At 38.0% G+C, this 23,986-nt stretch overlaps 1 protein-coding gene across 1 annotated transcript; it reads right to left on the minus strand.

Moving 5' to 3' along the window:
* Nucleotides 1-4,102: 4,102 nt before the first annotated feature.
* On the minus strand, nt 4,103-6,041 carry LOC145571144 (protein FAR1-RELATED SEQUENCE 5-like). Its single transcript, XM_081630226.1, has 5 exons — nt 6,010-6,041; nt 5,821-5,947; nt 5,566-5,726; nt 5,023-5,080; nt 4,103-4,543 (listed from the first exon to the last, which is right to left on the minus strand). The coding sequence occupies exons 1-5, from the start codon at nt 6,039-6,041 to the stop codon at nt 4,103-4,105; spliced, it is 819 nt and encodes a 272-aa protein (XP_081486352.1).
* Nucleotides 6,042-23,986: the final 17,945 nt, after the last annotated feature.

Raw genomic sequence — 23,986 nt, forward strand, 5'->3', positions numbered from 1 at the left:
CATACAAAGATAAAATAATTATCGATTGCAATGAGAACTCGTCGATAAGTCATACAAAGATAAAATAATTATCGTCCCGTTAAAATTTATGTGACCGTATCATCGATAGATCATTCACATGATTGTAAATATTCAAAATACAAATAGTTATCACAGATAGATCATTTATGAAAGTGACTAGTTATTAAAGTTATTTAGAATTAAATTAATTTAGAGTATATGATTAATACTTTTTTTTACTCCAATTATGATTAATCCTTTGTATTCTACATTTTATGGTTAATAAATGAGAAATTGCTACATATGCCCAAAATATGACAAGTGTCAAGTGGTAATTTGGTAAGAAGCCAAGGTATGTTGTTCATTTGTTTTGCTATATATAAACACCTTTCTTCTTCTTCTTTGTCTAGACCTTTCACTAAAATAAACTAATTATAAAATTTACAAACATGGCACCATCCAAGAAGCGTTCCCGCCTCACTTTGCCTTCGATAACTTGCGAAGGTGAGTCTTCAGGTAGCCAGCCGCAAGCCCCCCCACTGCCTACGCTTACCTCCCAAGCACAGCAACAATCTGTTGTACCTCTACCTCTCCGAGAACCTCCGAATAGGAGGAGGTCCAGAAGAAGACGACCTAGTCGGATACCGATTGTTGCTGGCTTACCTGCTTTACGACCGAGAATTCGCTTCATCAGCAGGGAGGAATCTTTGCGGCTCCCACGAGCCTTCATGATTCCTAGCTTTGCACGAACACTATCTCGACGAATGAATGTTGATACTACGGGTATCCCTGTTGAAGCTGATATGCGGGTCTACAATGGGGATGTCGATACTACTGACTCTGATGATGAAATGAACCTAATATCAAGGAACCCGCGCCTGATATTGATATGGTCCTTCTTGAGCATCCAAATATTGAAGAAGAAGTTCCACGACATTCAATATTGGTGAAGAGCGAAGAACCAGGTGATCTTGGAGTTATGTATGAGATTGCTGATAATGAAACCTTCATGGGAATCTACAGAGACTACTCATCAAAGATAGACGTTGGACCTCATCAAATTAAATTAAGCAAGCTTGGTAACCTTATTGCACGCCATGCTACACCAGCAACTACGGGTGTTCAGACTGGGATGTGTTGTAGGTCCATGACTGGTATTTCTAATTATTTTGTTTTTATTTTATTATGTTTTGCTTTTATTTTATGTTATTATGTTTTGTTTAAATTAATTATCCCAGAATTGCACTTAGCTACATTTTTATTATATTTTGTTTTAATAAATTAAGTCAAAATTGCACTAAGCTCCATTTTATTTAATTTTTTTTTTGACCTAACTATATTTACGATCATGAATGGAATGGAGACTTTGTTTTATTTTTCAGCAAATAACTTTATATTAAAAATTTTCGAGATAATTTTTCAAAAAAAATAAAAAATAAAAATTTCGGGATAAAGCATTTTGATAAGTAGGGTTTTTTTAGCAGTGGGCCTAAGTTGATGGGCCAATCACATCATAATATGGATGGTGAAAGCTCAAAAGTTATATCCTTTTATTATATGTTAGCAGCTAGGATGGTGAAAGCCCAATTGTTATACCCTTTTGAAAATAATACAAAATTCTCCTTTTGATTTTCAAAATCCTACTAATTAATTTTTTTTTTTTAAATTAGTTTTTTTTTTTTTTTTTTTTTTTTTAATCAATTAAGTCAACATTGCAGTAAGCTTTACACGTAATTTATATGACCAGTTGGGCGTAGTGAACCTTGATACAAGAATCAAAAAGTTTTGTATTGTTGATATATCGAGGGATCCTATTGAACGGAGGGTGAAAGGTCGTATCCATACTTCCATGAATCGAGTGTTTTTCGTGTGGGCAAACAAGATTGGAGCTGACCCATCAAACATCACACTTATGCATGAGAGTAAGTACTTAAAGCCAAGCCAGACCGTGAGCGATGGCGGGATTCGTAACAATGATAAGGCGGTGGCATTCAACAATGCTTACTAAGTTGGATGCGGACTAGGTCAACCCTTTTGGAAGTGTTAAGGCAAATGTGAACCTCGAGTATCATGGACTCCATTGACATCCACCTTCTTTTGCTGTATTAAATGGTGGGTAGTATCCTTGTAGGTTTGAAGTTGATTAAATGATTTGTAGTCTGATGTTAGTAGACCCATATGTGTTAGTAGTCAACTTTTTGTTAATTTGGATATGAACTTTTGTAATATATTATGATGTAGATGGGATGTTACTCTTTATTTTGGTAACTTTGCCTTTTGTGATTGGTATAATTTTGATTTTTGGTAACTTTGCCATTTGTAATTGGTATAATTTTTATTTTGTTTCAATTATTTTGAATGTTAGTGGAATTTGAAATATGTACACATCATATTTGATAATTGATCTCGTTAGAATTTGAAATAATCATTTAAAATAAATTGATCTCGTTAGAATTTGAAATAATCATTTAAAATAGTTTGGGGTAGTAGTTGAGTTCCAGTTAATATGATTAGTTAGAGTACACATCATAAACTAATTTTGGTACTAATTTTGGTAGTATATTCATTACTAAAATGATCTTGGAAGGAATTTAAATAATCATATACAATATTTTTGGATAAAAGTTGCGCATTTTGCCATTTGAGTAATCTAGTCAAATGGGTGTAAAAGCTATTTGATTGACCCATATCATAAAATGGTCCATATTTAAACATATCAATTTAAATACAGTCCATACTTAAATACAACCCATATTGAAACAAATGGGTCTAAAATGAGTGTAAAAGCTATTTGGCCCATATTAAAAAAATTTATATTTAAAAAACATAACAATTAAAATACAATCCATACTTAAGTACAACCCATATTTAAACAAATGGGTCTAAAATGATGAACAATCCATAGTAGTCCAAAATGTTGGGAAATCATTTTGCCCATTACAATGGATATATAAGCCTACAACTACACAATAGCCCATTATAATTACATAATAGCCCATAACAATAAAACACCCCATATGGCCACCACATCAGAACTCAAATGAATGGGTTGGAGATGACACATCAATCACACGTTTATATCGTTTCTTTTTCACAACAGTATCTCTATCCTTTGTTGCGCGCTTCCTGTTTCCATTACTGGCTGTAGCAGCCTTGCTTCCGTTACACCTCTTACCGCATTTTTTGTTTCCCTGAATTCATAACCCAAAAATAAAAGACAACAAAATCATTACCCCAATATAGACACATAACACACACTAACATAAACATAATAAAAAAAAATTAACAAAACAACTGACTTGATTCTTGGGAAGCACATTTGGAACTTCATTTCCACGTGAAACATTTTTGTTGGTAGCACCCGGTTTACATTTAGGCAACTTGAAACCTGTCTCTGCCAACGACTTGTTCCTACTTCCCTTAGGCCGACCCCTTGGCCTCTTCAAAGTCTTTCGATCCTTCACAATATTGGTGTTGTTGGACTGAAAACCTACCTCCATCAACGAAGGGAAATCTGATTCCGCGGCCTCATGCCCTATCACGAAAGTTGATGTAGGAATACTACCACGTTGTTTCTGTTGACTGTTAGATCCAATTTCAGAAGGTGAAGGTAATTCTGAACAGTCAATTAATTGTCTGTTCCTAAACTTCCCCCTGCTTTCCTCGACATCAATTTTTAACTTAGCTAAATTGTTCATAACAATTTCAACTGTTGCATCATCGGTCGTAGCTGCATCGTCAAACACGGCCTCATACTCAGACAACATCAAGTTGAACCTCTTCACTTCAATACTTTTGGTGGGGTCATGATATGGCACTACGACCCGAACATGCTTCCTTGGCAAGTCTTTCCTCCACCAACCAAGGATGTACTTCTTAGGCAAATCATTATCGTAATTTTGATCAAGTACACGAATGCAGTGTTTGCAAAGGATGCCAAATGTTTCAAACTTGCAACAGTCGTATTTTACTTCTTTTGTGACAGAATTAAATGTCACAGAGTACAACCTTCTCATCTCCGTCAGTTTTTTTCCTCGCTACAACCTTCGGGAACAATCTAGACCCTATCCTCCATCACATACTCTCAAATAGTTTCATCTAATTATCGATGAAAGTGATGAACATACAACATGCATGTGCACTCCTGTTGCACTTCTTGAAATTTTGCATCGGTATAAAGTTTTTGGAATAACTCTTCAAGCCTAAAACCACTAACTAGCCTCCTCACATACTTCATCCCCTTGTCATATGTAGTTGTTTCATCTTCGACACCTTCATCCATATCTTTGCAATACAGTTGTGGAAACTCAAATAATTTGGTTTTCCTTGTAACAAATCCATCGAAAAAACTGTTGATGCTTTCCACCCGTTGGGTGGTCTTTATCCCTGCCCAAAAATAATCTTTCATGAAGGTTGGCACCCACATGTGTCTCTCATCATACAAAACCTCCAACCAATCATTTCCCTCAAGGTCATACTCTTTCATTAAAGAACACCAACTACTTTCAAACTCTTTCGCCGTAAAGCTCTCGTATATGATGGCCTTCAAGGGATTTTTGAAATCATGGTATTTTCTCAAACATTACAAAATTTATGAAAAAACCTTGACATCAATGGAATTGATATTTGATACATGTTAGATCAGTAGGTATTGCTAGGTTGAGTTATAGAGAGTTGTAAAAGCAATGATGCGATTAGTTTAGTACCCGAGTCCCACACAATCACTAAGAGCCACAGAAGATGGACATAGATTTGCTAAAATTCACATGACACCCTTTGATTGTTGACCTCAATTTATAAGGCAAATCTTGTATCATTTCCCTAACATTCTCTACATGCAATTCGAATCCTAAACTTTGAGCATAATGTGTATAAATTAAACAAATGACAGAGTATAAATTAAACAAATGACAGAGATATATGGCCATTGAGTAATTGAATCTTTGTATATAATTATTGGAAAATGATTGATGGTGTTAAAGAGTTTACGCCGCGAAAAGCAAACAAAATCAATTAGATTACCAACATTGGATCAAATCTATATTGTAGAAAAATAATATGCTCCACCATATATAAAGGTCTGAAACAAAAGAGCACCAGTGTATGGTAAGCTATAAAATATCCACCATTAAGTCTAAATTCTATAATAGTTCAATATGCTTCATAAAAAAAATAATATTAATATTGAATAACAAAAATTGTTTGACAATCTTTATAATGGCATGCTTTGTCATCGTGATTTTATCTATTTCCTAATTGATATTTGATACATGTTAGATCAAGTTCAAGATTAGCCTCAACAAAAAATGTATTTCTTTCTAGTTTATTTATGTGTACTTAGAAAAGACAAATGTCAGATGCATGTTCTTATTTATGTATTATGACAAGTTAAGTTCTTTCAAGTTTAATAATGAGCAACCAACTATAGCAAAGAATGAGCCTAAGACCTCTCACAAGAGACATTGCAAACAATATAAGTTACCAGCAACCATATAGGGATAATCAGTTTTAAACTAAACTATAAACATTAAAACATACACAAACAAGGATAAGTGAACAACTTACAACTCAAGCTTCCCAAGTTTCTCTGGCAGTTTCTTCCAAATATGCCAAATGCACCATCTGTGCCTAGAACCGGGCATAACTTCAGCCAATGCTCTACGCATTGTAGGTGCTTGATCAGTGAGTATTGCCCGGGGTGGTTTGTTGTTCATGGCCAACAACCACTGCTCAAACACCCATGTATAAGTCTATGTGGTTTCATGAGAGACAAGAGCACATCTAAGCAGGATGGATTGGCCGTGATGGTTGACCCCCCACCAAATTAGCAAACGACAACTCATACTCGTTCGTCAAGTACGTTGCATCAAAGCAAACCGCATCACCAAATTCCTCTTTAGCAACACAGCTACGAGCATCAACCCATATAACGTCTTTCATCGACCCTCTTCATTTAACCGAATAGCATGATAAAAATTTTGGTTGTCCCGTTGCATGTATTGAAAGTACCTCATCATGGCTGCAGCATCTCCACCTTGCATTTTAAGCCTCCTCTCATTTACACCTCATGTTGGAGGTCCTTAAAATTTAACATGTTTTCAACACCGCCTTTCCACAGCTAAGCAACCATGGATCTTTTTAACAGGAACCCCTACTTCATAAATAGTTGAGGCACCTCCTCCTCAATGTAGCGGTGTAATTCTTCATACGGTATTCTTTGACTAATTTAGACAAATCAGGGTTCACCTCATGCACAAGATTCAACTCAACCTTCCGGACCTCCCAAGAACCTTCTACATTAACACCAGCATATGACATTGCAAGGCAAAAGCATTTCTTGGACTTCCTGTACCCACGAGCAAGCTCATCCTCACCAATTACACCATTCACAACACCTCCAGTACCACCCTCACCCATGGCCTTTGCCCGTTTTTTTGCTTCACTTCTGGCCCTGAGGTTAGGTGCACCCCAACACTCACACCTCCAAGTACAACAAAGCTTTACATTCTTGTCTTTCTTAGACAAAGACCACTGACACCTAGTCACCCTAAAACCAACTTGTTCAGCATACTCTTTATAATACCTTTCAACATCTTCCCAGTTTTTGAAAATCATACCTAACTTCGGAGGCTCTAACACAAGGACACCCCTATTACTAGAATGTATGGTGTCAAATGTTTGAACAAAACCAATGGGTGGTGACATGACAGCAGTGCAAGTTTCTACAGAATCTGGAACCAGTAAAGTTCCACTCTAGGGAGTAATGCATTTATTTTCAAGAATCGGAACCAATGGGGATGTACTAGGACAGCTTCAAAAGTCATTTTGCATAAATTCCATAGAATCACTCAAATCACCATCAATTGCATCCATTTTTTCCTACATTCACAAATAAACCATAACTAAGAAACAAAATCAAATCCACACTACAATTGCAGACCAAAAATAAAACAAGAGAAAATTAAGCTACAACATCCAAACAAAATTGAGGTAATAAGTGCACAATCAAACATTCTTCAAGTGTTCAAAACAACATTAAACTCAAGCACACTAAAATGGAGTACAAAATCAAACCAAAAGAAAATACAATGCAAACTCAACTAATTGAAACACCAAATCATTATACAATTGCAATGGAGTGCTTGATCAAACAAAAATTCAATGCAAGCTAAGTTCATTAAATCACCAGAAAAAAATGAAACCAAAACAAAAGAAAGCAATTCAGACCAAAATTCAAAGCCAAACCAAACTCCAACCAAAATCACCGTCAATTAATCGATTAATTCACCAAAGAACCCCAAAATCAGCTATTTTAAACTTCAATCAAACAATTACAACCAAATATGTCCGAAAAATTTAGAAATAAAAAAGTTAAATTTTTTAGGGTACAAGAGACCGGCAATTACGCACCTTAAACTAAGCCGTTAATAGCCGATGACAAGAGGATATTCACCGATCACTAAGCTAAGCTAAGCTAATTGAAACATCATAACTACCGCCGTCGGTCATCGACCTATGAGTCTCTCTACTTCAGAATCTACTCTAATTTCTTACCCTTCAAACCTTCAACATAACGACGTTAACAAATTTACTGTACATCTCTACTGATAAAAATTTGAGTCGAGACAACTCAAGTCGAGTTTTGACCAAGCGTTGTCGAAGTCGACTTCGAGTTTCTCAACTCGATTAACATCTCTACTGATAATATTAGTTGTTTTTCAAAAAATATTTTAAGTATCATTAATGTTAGTCAGTAATTACAATTCTGGGGTAAAATATTAACATATAATTATATAACCCAACATTTAATAAGTCTGGGCTTGAACTTTATGACAAACCAAGTATTGGTAATTACCACTACTACAACTGGTTGAATCCAATACCGTTGGATACCTCATAGTCGCTGCACTAGCAAATTCTAACACAACGATTGCACCCTAATGCGTCGATCAACAAGCTACTCGTCATGTATGTTTATTTAATAAATAAGCCGAGATTGAACAAATTTTTAAGCTCATCTAATAAATGAGCTTGAACAAGAACATATATATGCTCGTTCAGTCGTTCAGATATGAACAACTCATTTATTTATGTTCATGAACTAGTCGTTCATTTATGTTTATGAATTATTGATTTATTTACAATTATTAATTTAGTTATTAAATTTATAATTAAGATTCAATTATTCTGCTAATTTTGAAAATTTCAAATATCCAAAGTACAAAGCTCATTTATTGGAGAAACTCGATTAAGTTTGTTCATGAAAGGCTCGTTAAATAAACAAGTTATTCATGAACCGTTTGCGAACATATAGTGTTAAATGAGGTGAGCTTGAATAGAAATTTGAGCTCGCTTGAAAGCTCGGGATCGTGCTCGAACTCGCCTAAGTTAAATGAGTTTTAACATGAACAAGGTAATACTCGGATCGACTCAGCTCATTTACACCTCTAGTTAGGGTGGTATAATGCAACGACAAATAAAAAATATGAAAATATAAATGGGCGCTTAGAATTTCCCTCCTAAAGTTTCCCCTATTTTAAAACCCTTTATTTTTTTTAGAATTTCCCTCTTAAAATTTCCTCAATTTTAAAACCCTTTACTTTTTTTTAATTTCCCTCCTAAAATTTCCTCAACTTTAAAACCCTAAATGGTTCAACAATTCCCCAACCTTCTCTTTCTCTCTCCTTTGCACCAACATCTATTTCTCATCTCTCTTTCTTATTCTATCTACCAAAATCGGTTTAGAACCCCATAATTTCAGCTGGGAGGGAAAGATTTTTTATGAAAACTAGTCGAAGATTGGGAATAAAAAACTGTAACAAGGAAATTCTTGACCATGTGAATCATTAAATGATATTTGATGCTTCTAATATTAGCTAAGAATTATAAGAATTTGGTTCATGGAATCCGGGTTCTTCCTCAAAGCAGGTATGAAATTTGCTTGTAGGGTTTTCGTAATTTGGGCTGTTTTGTTAAGGGCAAAATAGTCTTTTCATATTTGTTTGTTTAACTAACTTTTATTTTGGTTGTTAGTAGTTAGTTAGCTGGGTATGAAAGATTAGCAAGCTATATAGGCTAATCTTGTTCTTTCTATTTCAATCAATCAAGTTTTGGAATAGAATCCTCTTTCTCTCTCTAGAATTCTCTCTTCTTTTCTCTCTCTCTATTTCTCTCAAATTCTTTGTTTTCTGTTAGTCAACATAGTTGACATAACGTAGGATTATCATCCTACATCAGTGGTATCAGAGCTCTAATTCCGCCATTGTTGTCACTTTCAGAGCTTCTTATTGCACATAAACTGTTTGAAAAGGTCTGAATGAAGTTTTGCTTCATTCTTGCGCATTTTCAAGAAAATCCGACACCAATTTCTAAAGTAGTTCAATCCAAATTTGCTAAAATGGAGGAGCAAGTAAAGCAGCTGGAAAAGAAAACTGAAGAGCAGGCCAACAATATGCAGACATTGATGCAGATGGTGCGGGAACTCAAGGAGAGTGGAGGCAATATGGAATCTCCAAGAAATAGTAATGGAGGTACCTTTAATCGACCTCAAGGTATGGTTCCTAAAATCCAGTTTCCTACATTTGATGGGTCTAGTCCAAGAATGCGGATCTAGAAATGTAGTAGATATTTCAGTTTATGCAAGATTGCTAATGAAGTTAGAGTGGATTTAGCTTCCCTATACATGATTGATAAAGCTGAGAGTTGGGTTTCTAGTTATCTGTCTGTTAGAAAGAATGTAGACTGGGATGACTTACTAATTGATGTGACTGATAGATTCAAGGATAGGAAGGGTATAAATGTTGTTGAGCAGTTCAATAAGTTGCAACAAGATGATAATCTTGAAGATTATATTGATAAGTTTGAGGATCTGGGGTCAGTTTTGTTGCAAAATGGTCATTGTTTGTCTGATGAGTACATTCTTTAAAGTTTTGTGGGTGGTTTGAAGACTACCATTAAACCATTTATGAGAGTCTTTAACCCTTCTTCAATAACTGAAGCTGTTAGGTATGCAAGATTGCAAGAGGAACAACTCGTTGCTTGTTCTTCCAAACCTGCAGTAAAGCCTTTTCAAAATTACCAAAACACCAAACAATACACACCAAACACATACAAACCTCCCCTGCTACCTACACCACCTAGTAAACCAACTTCACAAGCCTTAACCAAATATCAACCTAGACCCTTTAAACACATTCTAGCTGATGTTAGGGCAGAGAAAATAGCAAAAGGGCTTTGCTATTATTGTGATCAGAAATATGACAGAGATCACAAATGCATTTTTAAAGAAACTCAGTTGTTTATTGTAAAAATTCCAAGTAATATTGAAGTTCAGGAATACTCTAATGAGTGTGATGAGGATAGTTTGATTAGTGACATTGAGCCTCAAATTTCTATGAGTGCATTGTCTGGTAATCAGAGTTTTCATACTATGAGAGTGGTGGGTTTGATGAATTGGAAATTGATTATGGAAGTACTCACAATTTCCTAGATCTGACCTTGGCTACAAAGTTGGGCTATCAAGTAGAGAAAATCATTCCTCAAGCAGTTACAGTGGCTTATGGGAACCACATTGCTTGCCAGCATAAGTGTTCAAAGTTTGAATGGGTTATGAATAAGAGAAATTTTGAGGCAGAAGTTATGCTTATTTATTTAGGGGGATGTGACATGGTGTTAGGAGTCCAATGGTTGAGTAAATTGGGGCAGATTAATTGGGATTTTAAAAAATTGCTTATGCAGTTTGATTTGGATGGTGAGGTGTTTTCTTTAAAAGGAATTCCACCTAAGAAAGTACAGGTAGTTGATGGTAAACCTGATGCTAAAGTGCTAGCTAATGCTGCTCATTTGTGTTTGCTACAAGTGGTGGATATGAATATAGGTTCTCTGGAATCTGAGTGTATTTTGCCTTCAGTTGAGCTTAAATTAAGTTTTGCTACTGAATTACAAGATCTTAAGCATCAATTCAGTGATATTTTTGCTGATCCTACAGAGCTTCCACCCCATAGAGGTGCTTTTGATCATAGAATTCCTTTAGTTCCTAATGCTAGTCCTGTCAATATTAGACCTTATAGATACCCATTGAAATAAAGAGATGTGATTAAGCAACTTATCCAGGAGATGGTTTACAGAGTGATAGTTCAGAATAGCTCATGTCCTTTTTCTTCACCAGTGGTTTTGGTGGGAAATAAAGATGGAACATAGAGACTATGTATGGACTACAGGGAACTAAATAAGAGAATTGTCAAGGATAAATTTCCAATTCCAGTAGTGGAAGAGTTGATTGATGAGCTTGCTGGTGCAAAAGTGTTCACTAAATTAGACTTAAGGTCTGGTTACCATCAGCTTAGAGTGCATCCAGATGATGTGTACAAGACTGCATTCAAGACATATACTGGTCATTTTGAGTTCTTGGTTATGCCTTTTGGACTTACTAATGCTCCTGCATCTTTTCAAAATTGGATGAATCAGGTTTTTAAGCCATTGTTGAGGAAATGTGTGCTGATAATTTTTTGATGATATATTAGTTTACAGCAGCAGTATGCGTGAGCACTGGGAACACTTGACTGAAGTTTTCAAATTGATGAGGCAACATAAAATGTTTGCAAAGGAGAGAAAATGTTCTTTTGTAATGGAAAAGGTTGAATACCTGGGTCATTTCATTTCTACAAAAAGAGTGAAGACTAACCCTAAGAAAATTGAAGCTACTTCTAAATGGCTAGTACCCAAGTCAGTTAAAGAATTGAGAAGCTTCTTGGGGTTATCAGGTTATTATAGAAAATTTGTGAAGAATTATGTTGTGATCTGCAGGTCTTAGAATGAGTTGCTGAAAAAAGGTTCTTTTTTCTTGGAATCCATTGGCTCAACAGGCTTTTGATGAAGTTGGCATTAGTTTCTTCCCCTGTACTAGCAGTTCCTAATTTCACAAAGCAATTTATAGTTGAGACAAATGCTTCTCAGCTTGATATTGGTGTTGTTTTGGTTCAAGAGGGACACCCTTTGGCTTATATCAGCGAAACTTTGGGCCCAAAGGGTCATAAATTGTCAGCATATGTGAAAGAGCTGCTGGATATTGTCTTTGTTGTGTAGAAATGGGAACAATATTTGACTGGCAATCATTTTTTGATCAAGACTGATTAGAAAAGTCTTAAGTGGCTATTAGAACAAAAGATTTCCACACCATTTAAGCATTTTTGGATATCCAAGTTGATGGGGTTCGATTATGAAATTCAGTACAGGAGTGGTCAGGAAAATTTAGCAGCAGATGCACTATCAAGGAAGCAAGGGTCTGAAATGATGTTGATGGCATTTTAGTAATTTCTACTGATCTTGTCTCTCAGATAAAATCAAGTTATCATTTGATTTTAACTTGATTGAGATAATTGGAGAATTGCAGGATATGATAATTTTTGCTGGGTTTTCACTGAAAAATGGATTATTAAGGAAGAAGAACAGAATAGTTGTGGGGCCAGATGAGCAGTTGAGACTGAAATTGATTAACTGGCAACATTCTTCCCCTGAAGGTGGTCATTCTGGCAGAGAACTGACTGTTAGAATATTGAAGTGTTTGTTTCACTAGAAAGGGATGATAAAACATGTTAGACAATTCATAAGAAGTTGTCAAGTCTGTCAAGCCTCTAAGTATGATAATGCTGCCAGTCTAGGGTTGCTACAACCTTTGCCTATTCTAGAAGAAGTTTGATATGATATATCTATGGACTTTATACAAGTTTGCCTAAATCTGTAAGGAAATCAGTGATATTTGTGGTGGTTGACAGACTTAGTAAATTTACTCATTTTATAGCTTTGGCACACCCTTTTACTGCTATTCAGATGGCACAAGCTTATCTTGATAATGTGTTCAAGTTACATGGTTAGCCAAGGAGCATAGTGAGTGACAGAGATTCTGACTTTTTAAGCAATTTCTAGAAGGGATTATTTTCTCTATATGAGACAGATTTTTTGATGTCTTCTGCATATCACCCTCAGACAGATGGGCAGAAAGAAGTAGTTAATAGATGTTTGGAGACATATTTGAGGTGTATGTGTGGGGAAAATCCAAAGAAGAGTGTAGCGCTCTCCTGTTTATCAACACCCTAAGCAAGCGCGAGTCCAACATCGACTCCGGTGGAGATAAGGGCAGCACAAAGCGATCACCACTGTGCTGACGAACAACACGCTCCCCCAGATACCAGACAAAGCATCCGGTACCAACCAAAACAGTACGGTGCGCTGAAAGCTGCAAGGCCTCGGGAAGATTAGTCATCCCAGCCCAAGGACGATACTGGACATCAATGGCAACCTGAAAACCATAAAAAGTTGGCATGAAACATCGGAAAAAAGGTCAAAGAGAAAATAACAGGCTACAAAACTAATTCTTACGCCAACAGAAGAGGTGCCTCGGCGTAGCAGCTCGCGCAGCGCAGAGACAGACTCCACCCGTGACTCTCCTCGGTCACGCCAGCTGGCCCCGACAGGGAAGTCATGAACCACTCCACGACGCCGTCAAGGAGCCAATCCTGGGAAGTATTCGTAGAACCATAGCTACAATAAAAAGTAATCTTTGAGCACATGAGTCGAACAAATTAAAATAAAACAAGAAGAGGAAAAGATTGTCACCTCTACGACTCTCCATAGACCGTAGACAGTGACGGGAGACTCGTCGTTCAGCTGCCTACAGCCATGACGTAACGACAAGAGAAGGTTGGCATATCCGAGGCTGGCCCAGCTAAAGGATCCTATCTCAATGATCCTGACTAATGAAGGGAGGTAGCAAAGGAGTGCACGTGAACTCCTATCAGGAGAAAGAGTCATGGAAATGAGAATCAGAATGAAGATCCGCACTCGCTGCTCAGCCGATGTATCCTCCATGTCAAAACTACGGGCTAGGACCGAAGCTAGCTCCAATCGCCCGCTCCTAGGACCACCTCGAGACACTGGCTGGGTCCTGATATGCTGAACGATCGGACCTAAAAAATCGGCTGCCTCAGCCGCTCCCCAAGAAAGATCAGACATCTGTGTTACGGCCCGGTCACTGAAGCGTAGACCACTAATCATGCTAAAGTCCAGACGGGTCACTGTCATCTCCCCCTAAGTAAAGTGAAAGGTGTTGGTAGTATCCCAAAAATACTCCAACAATGCGCGAACGACTGTCGCACCACAACCCCGGGGGCTGCGAAACCCTACGACCGCCGAATAAAATTCCACTAAAACAGCAGATTCCCATAAGGCGTTCGTAGCAAGATCCCTCGTGATAATCTGGTGAAGTCGAGGAATCAAATCTCAGGCTCCAGAACCGTGGTGGCGAAGCGTGCCGTCAACTATGCCGACAAGTGGGCTATGAGAAACGTGGTTCTCACGACAGAAAACCAACTGGTCTGAGGTCCACGGGGGTGGAACCCACCTACCTTTACTCGTAGAGGCCCGAGGCTCAGACTCTAAGGTGTCGTCATCCATACCCTCGGGAATCGTGGGAGTGTCCTCCCGAAAATCCTGACGCCGGCCATGGGTAGAAAGATCGCGATCTCGTCGTCTAGGCATGCTATTATAAAAATAAAAATCTAAATGCTTAGCATCATTTCCTAAAACATTTAGTTATTTATATCGAGTTGCATTTTAATAAAAAAATCTAAATGCTTCGCATCACTTCCAAAGTTATTTAGTTATTTATTGCATTATACGCTAAATTTTTACCTCAAGGCTAAAAATTGGCAAAATAATGGAATTATTTATAGTATTTAGTTTCTCCATGACGAACTAATACTATGTTCTCCTAATTGCATGATACTATGTTCTCCATGACAATGTAGTACATACACAATACAAAACATGTCTCAAAATTGCACAAAACAATAGATCGACACATCATAGCATATTTTACAAAGATCTACAACCAACATGTCATCATTTTAAGTGCAAAAGAACAACATGAACAACAAAGAACACCATTTACCAAGTAGTACCAAAAATGGTGATTTGCTCAATTCTTCACCAAATCATGCAATTTTTGTCTCAAATCTCTCACAAACACACATACACACATATGCAAGTAAATTCATGGCGAGAATTTCAACATAAACCTCAAAATCAAAAATTCCCCAAATTGATTTTTAAGGGTTTTTACATGAAATTATTTGAAGCAAATTTGAGACAAAAATCAAAGGAAACTTACATAGATCCTTGTGGAGAACCAAAAATGAAGAAAGCAGCAAAAATTTAGAGCCAAATTGATGAAAGTTCGAGCTCCAAAATTCGCAAAAACCCGAAAACACCAGAGCAGCCGCCGCAACACAGTCAGCTTCCACCACGACACGGTGAGCTAGTACCGTGTCACGGATCTTAAATACCTTGTCACGTAATTTCAGGAGTCGTCGGAGCTCCGATAAACAGCAACAGCAGCACAGCAGTGAGCAGCAACGGATACCAGCAAGCAGTAGCAAAAATTAAAAAAAAAAAAGAGGAAAAAACCGCAGAACCGCCGCGCCACGGAGGAGAACTCCGCCTGACGGAAAAAAAAAACTCCGAGCGCCGGTGACCGTTGCCGTGGCTCGGTAATTTGAGCAGAAGAAAAAAGAAAATGGAGAAGGGGAAGTGTGGAAATAGCAAGAAAATGGAAGAGAGCAACTCGAATTTAAAGCCAAAAAAGCATCCCGTTTCCCGTGCGACCGGTAACATATTGTTATGGTGCACGTGGTTTGGACTGGTCAAAGATGCGAGTTTATTGATTTGCAGCCATTAGATTTCCCGCGTCACGGGAATTTGCTCCGCGTGACGGGGATCCCTACCATGTCACGGGAATCCTTTTTCGTGACACGGTGGTCCTGCGCCTGCCCTGCATAGCTATTTGCGAATATTCCTGGCATTTTGACCAAAGCTGCACGATTTTCCGCGCAAATTGAACAATTAATTTTTCGGTAAAATTACGCGGAAAATTCTAACTTACGGTTGAAGGGTATCAAAATTACCTTTTTCCCCAAAAAAGCGTCAAAATCAATTTTTTCGATATTTCAAACACCTAATATGGTCGGATAATCGACTTGGAGGTGTGAATCATCTACGGCCCACGTTCGGGGATAATTGAACCATCATACACTTGCAAATTTCAGCGATTACAGTAGTCGTCGGCTGTCCTCAAGCATGGAAAGCATTATCAGTGGATTTTTCTTCAAGTATAGAAAACTGCCAAGTCGGCTTTCCTCAAGCATGGAAAGCGTTATCGGTGGATTTTTCTTCAAGTATAGAAAACCGCCAAGTCGGGGATTTTTCTTCAAGCATAGAAAACCGCCAGGTCGGCTTTCCTCAAGTATGGAAAGCGTTATCGGTGGAATTTTTCTTCAAGCATAGAAAACCGCCAAATTCCTTTGTCGGCTTTCCTCAAGCATGGAAAGCATCATCGATGGATTTCTTCAAGCATAGAATGACACCAAATTCGTACGTCGACTTTCCTCAGACATGGAAAGTATCATCCGGTAGGTTTCTTCAGGCTTAGAAAACTACCAAACTCCTCATTCGGCTTTCCTCGGGCATGGAAAGCATTTCAACGAACGTTATCCGGTGGATTCCTTCAAGCATAGGAAGCTGCCAAACTCATTTGTCACTGATACACTGGTGCCAGAAACGTATTCTATCCTTTTACTCTTTTATCCGTGGAATTAACATTTTTCTGCAGGTATCAGCGTATAAAGAGTGATTTAGGATCGCAGAACGTCTTAAATCATTCTCCGTCCCTATCGACTACTTTGACTATCGTTTTCGAAACTGACGTTTCTACAAACTCAGTCAAAGTGGGGGCTTCTGTAGACACCTAAAAATGTCTCCCCAAAACCAAACCCGATGATGAACAACCTTTCACCACTACTATTGGTCGGGTTCAGTATTTAATCCCGAGAGTGCTTAAAAAATCGTATTTGATTAAATTTGTATTTTTGAACAGTCCATGGATTAGTCTTGATGTTTGATAAAAGCATAGTTTTAATTTTAGCCCAAACCTTTTTTTTTATTGTTTTATTATTTAGTTTTGGCCCAAACCTTTTATTTATTTTATTTGCTTATTTTATTATTTTAGCCCAAATAATAATAAATCAGAAAAAGGCCCAAAATTATCAATCGGCACTTAAAATGCTGAACGAAATTAGGGTTAAAAATGTATTTAGACGGAAAAGCAGGCTGAAAATTCCCGCGCCACGACAGGAATCCACCGTGTCACGGGAATCATTCCCGTCTGACGGTGGGATTTACCGTGACACGGGAAACCTGGTGTGACACGGGAATTTCCGTGTCCTTTCCGCGTAAACCCTTAACGCGTTTTCTTCCCCGTTTACTAAAAATTTCCTGTGTCACTCTAAAATTGCACCGTGTCACGGGAATGTTTCTCGTCTGACGGTGGGACTTCCCGTGTCAGGTACAGTTTTTCGTGTCGCGGGATACTTTTTTAGGGTTTTTATCATTTTAGTGTTCCGTGTGCTCCCTCAGCACATTTTCTCTATAAATACCCCCTCATTTCTGATCTACGGGGCACCAATTAATTCTCTAGTTTTTTCTCTCTTCTATGCTCTAGCCTAAACACTAGCCTACCCTTCTTATTTCAAAATTCCTTCTTCAAGCACTCCAAGGAGTCCATACTTTACTCGTGGTTCTGTCCCTTAAGCCAAGGTGTGAAAGGTAGAACTGTTTGAGGGTTTGGCCCCAAATCAACTCTATTCTATTGAATTTAATTTAATTATTGTTTTATTATTATTTCCTTGAAGTTACTAACTCGTTTATTATTTTGTAGTTGCAAACAAACAGAATAAAAGTAAGAATTATGTTCCTTTTATTTCTATTATTTTTCTAACGATTTTATATTATTGGAATTATTGTTAAATTGCTTCCAATATTAATGTTTATTCTATTATTTTTATGATCACTATATTGCATGTTTAAAGGGAATATGTAATTGGAAATCACGCCTAATAAGATAATTTGGACAACCGGTTTAGGTTCCTTTTTAATCTTGTTATTAAATCAAGTGATCACAATATTTTAGAATTATATGTTGCATTAATATTCAACCAATTTAGCTTAATAATAGTTTGGAGCGAATTGATATTTTGTTTGTATGCCTTTGAGATCGCAATAATAATTTTTCACTATAAGAATCGAGTAGAGGCCAATACGGGCGAATGTGACTCCATGACTCACTTCGTACCATCATCCCCGATCCTCCTTTCGTGATTCCGAACCATATGGAGTTAGTAATCTCATGGATTATGAATGGCGTGTAACCTTCACGGGTCAATCGTTGTTGCCTATCGTTTTCCCTTATTCTTGGTTGCCTTTTTATGATCCGTGAACAGTTTACAAGTTCCTTAAAAACTTGTTGGCGGCTCCATACTCTATTTGTTCCTAATCGTATACTTTTAATTCTGTTCCAGTGTATGGGACGATGCCTCCACCAACGATTCCCATGTCTTTGAGTCAGTCTACACCGTTTGGACGGGTGCTGCTTTGAGTTTGAATGCTGCTGGAGTTACAGGGATTAGTAGGGATACTACTCCTCGTACTCGGATGATGGCGGGACTCTTAAGGTCACCGTTCCCATATTCACAGGCTGGAGATGATACTGATCCTAACTCTTCTAGTTCTGCAGATTTTTTACCGAGGGTCTTTATTTGTAAATACTGTGATGACACTTGATGCTGCTTATTTCTTATGACTCATTTTGTACATTATTCACAGTTTATGTATTTATTAGTGTGTGTTAGTGTGTGCTTGAGACTCATTGTGTGTGATTGTGTATTTATTAATGACGCGACAAAAAAACGTAAGTGGAGGGTACCGACCTTCCCCAAAAGAAAAAGAAATAAAAAGACTAGAAAAAAAAATAATAATAAAGAAAAAATAGAAATAAAATGAATAAAATACTAAAAAATAATAAATAAATAAATATATAAATAAATAAAAATAAAATAATAAAAATAAAATGATAAAAATAAAAAAAATTAAAAGAAAATGAGTTGAAAATTTTAATAGGAATGAAACTCTCGGAAGACAGAAAAATAAACAGTGAAGATAAAATACTAAAAAAAATCCGGCTAGACACAAGAAAAGATAAAAAAAGAAAACGCGTGGGCGCCGCGACACGGCACTGTACACCGTGTCACGGCAAAAATTGTCGTGTCGCGGCACAAATTCCCATGACACGGTGGGACTCCCCGTGTCACGGTGCCCGTATTCTACAACGGTGTGGTTTACGCGTATGGAAAGATAATTTCTGAGTAGTTCCGAGCGCTTATGCTATAAAATAGGACCAGTATATTTATGATATGCATAATTACGAAACACAAAATAATTAGAATTTCATATTTCAATAATAATGTCTCAGAATTTTTATAATACATTGCGCGACTGGTCTTATTTTTTGACCAATGCTGACAAAAGAGAGTTAGAATTGTTTCATGTCAGGGGTTTACTAGCCCTAAGGCATGTAGCGATTGAACATGATTTTCTTAGGCCAGCATTAGACTATTGGAGTCCAGAAACACATTGTTTTAAATTTGATTACGATGAAATCTGTCCCCTGCCGGAGGAATTCGGTGCCATCTTTGGATTTCCTGCCAGAAATCTTATTGCCATGCCTACCCTACGGTAGTATTATTACCAAGATTTTGAACGTCATCTGAATCTAACAAATCCAGATTTAAATAGAATTGTGTGTGATAATGAGGTAGACTTAGAAAAACTTGCAAATTTATATTTCAATCGCCCTATCTCTGAGTATTATCATGCATACCGTAGAAGGGCATATATTTTTTGCATGTTTAGCAAGATTTTATTTGCAAACGGTAGGGTAGGACATGCTTGTCTAGCGTTTGTGCTTGAACATGTTGAATCTGGGAGGTCTCCTATGCCTACATGCCTTGGAGAAACATTTCGTAGCCTTGACAAAGCAAAAGCTAACCGGAAAGCAATCAGGAAGGGCTCTCTAGTATTGCTGCAGGTAAAAATACACTCCGAGTAGCCCCCGTGACACAAAATAGGCACCGTGTCACGGTGGCTCCCTGCCGTGACACGGTGAAATCTGTCGTGTCACGGGGAATCTGCAATTTTTTTTTATTTTTTTTTGCAGATTTGGTTGATGGAGCGTTTAGAACTATTTGAAGCCCCCAACAATATTGAAAAATATGGCCCTAACGATCTAGTCCACAGGAAGAAGAATTACTCTGTGAACATGTCGTATGAAGACTAGAAAAATTTCTTTGCAAAGAGAGAATTTTCCATTCGTTGGGTGGTGCCTTGGTGGAGGCTTACTAGGATGGTTGGTACGAATGATACTCCGTATTGTCGTGTTCCTAGTATCTCAAAACTGACTTTTTTATTGTCCTTCTCGACTGATGCGGCAGTATGGACTTGAACAAGTAGTTCCACGCTATAACGATAGTCCTTGTGAAGTATCGTTGCATGAAAGTAACGTTCACAAATACGAGACTTATTGGATTGGAAGATCTTTCTGGAATGTTTCTGCAAGTAACCAAGCTCCTCCTCCCTTATCTAGTGCATACAAGGCATGGTTGAATCCTAGAAGTAGGAGGGAACGAGTCGGATCACGTAAATCTGATGTGAAGAGCCGTTTTGGAAATAAGAAAGCGCCTCCTAAAGATCGTCTAGGTCCAAGAACGCAAGGGATTGAGTTTAAGACTCCTATAATGCCGAAAAGGAAGAATTATGTGAAAGGGAAGGGTAAGGAGAAAATGGTTTATAGAGAGAAACAACCAAAGAATTTTAAGAAAGGTGAAAGGGGTGAAAGTTCGACTAGGGGTGTGACGGTTCGGGCTACAAAAGACACATTAATGGTGAAGGCCGACCTAGTTGAAAAAGAGAATGAGGTTCCTAAGGTGAAGAGGGATTAGATTAGTATTGCTTTGCTTTTATGATTTATAATTTTTTTAAAATAAGGCGCATGATGCCAATAATTGTAGTTACATTTATTTCAATAATAATAGCATATTTATTTTAGCCTTAAATAAAAAATTACAATGATTTTTTTTATCCGAGTCAAGGAGTCGGACGCAATAGAAGAATGAAAAAAAAAACATCGAACAAATAACTGAATTCGCACAGACTGCGTCACTAAAAAAATCGGACAATCTGAAATTCCACCGTGCCACGTTGAAAAATTCCGTGACACGTTGGAAATTCCCGCGTCACGGCAATTTTTTTTTTTATTATTATTTTTTTAATTTTTTTTTCTCAGTTCCACCGTGCCACCGTGGAATGTGCCGTGACACGGTTGAAGGTCCCGTGTCGCGAAAAAACTCCTTTTTTTTTCTCAGTTCCACCGTGCCACGGTGGAATGTGCCGTGACACGGTGGAAAATCCCGTGTCACGGCAAAACTCCTTTTTTTCGCTCAGTTCCACCGTGCCACGGTGGACTGTGCCGTGACACAGTGGAAAATCCCGTGTCGCGTCAAAACTCCTTTTTTTTGTCGTGATGCAATGCTGAACTGGCGCGTATGCCTGATTGACGGAGGAAGGATTTTATTTTTTAAAGTGGTCGGGCCCCCTTGAGGGGTTGCCTACGTATCCTTAAGAAGGAATCAGGCCAAAAGTAGCTCTATTGGGTCATGAACCCATGCAACTAGGCATAGAATTTCTTGAGTTGATCCAAGTTGGTTAAATTGTGGAAACCGTTACCGTCCATGTCCACCAATTGTGCCGCTCCGCCAGACAAGATGGCTTTAACAATGTACGGGCCTGACCAATTTGGTCTGAATTTTCCTCTTGGATCCAACACATTTTTGCGAAGTGCCTTAAGCACCAGGTCACCCTCTTTGATGTTCCTAGTCTTGACTTTTTTATTAAAATGTCGCGCCATACGTTGTTGGTAGGTTTGGACATGATGCAAAGCTGCCAAGCGTTTTTCATCGAGTAAGACTAGTTCATCATATCTTGCTCTAATTAGTCGACTTCATCTAGTTGACTTTCCAACGCGATTCGGAGAGAAGCTCTATTGGTTGTACAGCTTCAACTCCATAGACCAAAGAGAAAGGGGTAGCCCCCGTTGATGTACGAACAGAGGTTCGATAACCCCAAAGGGCAAAATATAGCTTACTTGGCCAATCCTTGTAATTTATAGTCATCTTTTCGATGATAGTTTTCACATTTTTGTTGGCCGATTTGACCGCACCATTTGTTTGTGGTCTGTAAGGTGATGATCTGTGATGCTTGATATGATATTTCTGTAATAATTCCGCGCATTCGGCTTGGAAATGCGTTCCATTATCGCTGATCATCTCATGAGGTACCCTATAGCGGCATATGATATTTTTCTCAATGAATTGAGCAACGTGCTTCGCCGTTAGCTTAGCATATGAGGCAGCTTCGACCCATTTGGTGAAATAGTCGATCGCTACGAGGATGAATTCATGCCCCCCTTGTCCTGGTGACGTTATTTTTCCAATGATGTCGATGCCCCAAGTGGAGAAAGGCCATGGAGAAGTATACGTGTAGAGAAGCGAAGGTGGAACATGCTGTAAATTTGCGTAGACTTGAAACTTCATACATTTCTTTACTTATTCGTGACAATATCTCTCCATAGTAGTCCAATAATAACCTTGTCGTTGAATCTTTTGGACTAACATCTTTGCATTCATGTGCGTTCCACATATACCGGCATGAAGGTTTTCCATGGTTTTGTGTGCTTCTTTCTTGGCTATGCATAAGAGATTTCTCCCCATTGCAGTTCTCTTGTGGAGTTCTCCCCTGATGAGCACATATTGTTAGGCCAGGAGCCTCAAAGCACGGCGTACCCTTTTATCAGTATTAGGAGGGTATCCTCCTCCTGTCACATAATTAAGGATATTTGTATACCATGGCTCTTCATCTTCTTCTTGTGATTCTTGTTCATCGTCGAGTGCGTGAATATAAGCCGGTTCATATCTTCTTTCTATGGTCAACGACATTCTTATTGTATCCGTTGGAATTCGCACCATTGATGCTAATTTAGCTAGTGCGTCGGCGAATTGGTTTTCTTCTCTCGGCAAATACGTATATTCCACTTCATCTAGTTTCTCCGTCAGAGTTTCTAAATGATCTTGATACGTAGCGAGACTTTCACTTCTCACCTTCAATCTCTTGGAGATTTGGTTAATGATTAGTGAAGAATCACCGTAGATTCTGAGCTTCTTAATTCCCAAGGTGACAGCTATTTCTAACTCCAAAATACATGATTCATATTCTTCTGCATTGTTGGTGACATCAAAATCGAGTTTCATGGAAATTGGGATATGTTCTTCATTGGGTGATACGAGCAAGACTCCTACACCACAACCTTTTTGGTTTGAAGCTCCATCGAAATAAAGCGTCCAGCTATCATCATCGGTCATGAGTAAATCTTCGTCAGGGAAATCGTACTCATCTTCTTCTTTCTCAACTTCTTCTAGCGGAAAGTCTGCTAAGAAGTCGGAAATCGAAGAACCTTTGATGGCCTTTTGTGGTACAAATTTCAAGTCAAACTGAGCAAGATTGACTATCCACCTTGATAATCTGCCATTGAGCGTTGCTTTTTCGAACAAGTATTTGAGAGGATCCATCTTGGACACAACATGCACTGTATGAGTGAGCATGTAATGTCTTAGTTTCTGTGCAGCCCACACAAGTGCGAGACATAACTTTTCAAGTGGTGTGTATCGTGTCTCGTATCCTTGAAGCTTCTTACTCAAGTAGTAGATTGCATTCTCCTTGCTTTCAATATCTTGTGCTAGCATTGCCCCCATCGTTTCTCTTGTGACCGTAAGGTAGAGTCGAAGAGGAAAGTCAGGTATTGCTGGCGCTAGCACGGGTGGGTTTGCCAGGTACTCTTTGATTTTGTCGAAAGCTTTTTGGCAATCGTCATCCCATGTGACTGGGACATTTTTCTTAAGCTTCTTGAATATAGGTTCACATATCGCTGTGAGTTTTGATATGAACCTACTTATATACTGCAGCCTTCCAATGAAACCTCGAATCTCCTTCT

Source organism: Chenopodium album, chromosome 2, assembly GCF_948465745.1.
Source record: "Chenopodium album chromosome 2, dcCheAlbu1.1, whole genome shotgun sequence".
NCBI lineage: Eukaryota > Viridiplantae > Streptophyta > Magnoliopsida > Caryophyllales > Amaranthaceae > Chenopodium > Chenopodium album.

Bases quoted from the DNA above. Each gene is read 5' to 3' on its own strand.
- LOC145571144 (XM_081630226.1), bottom strand. From the start codon at position 6,041: ATGCAAGGTGGAGATGCTGCAGCCATGATGAG. The intron at 5,727-5,820 runs GTGGGGGGTCAA...GTGTTTGAGCAG, and splicing joins AGTTGTCGTTTGCTAATTTG to TGGTTGTTGGCCATGAACAA. The intron at 4,544-5,022 runs GTAATCTAATTG...AATCCCTTGAAG, and splicing joins ATAGATTTGATCCAATGTTG to GCCATCATATACGAGAGCTT.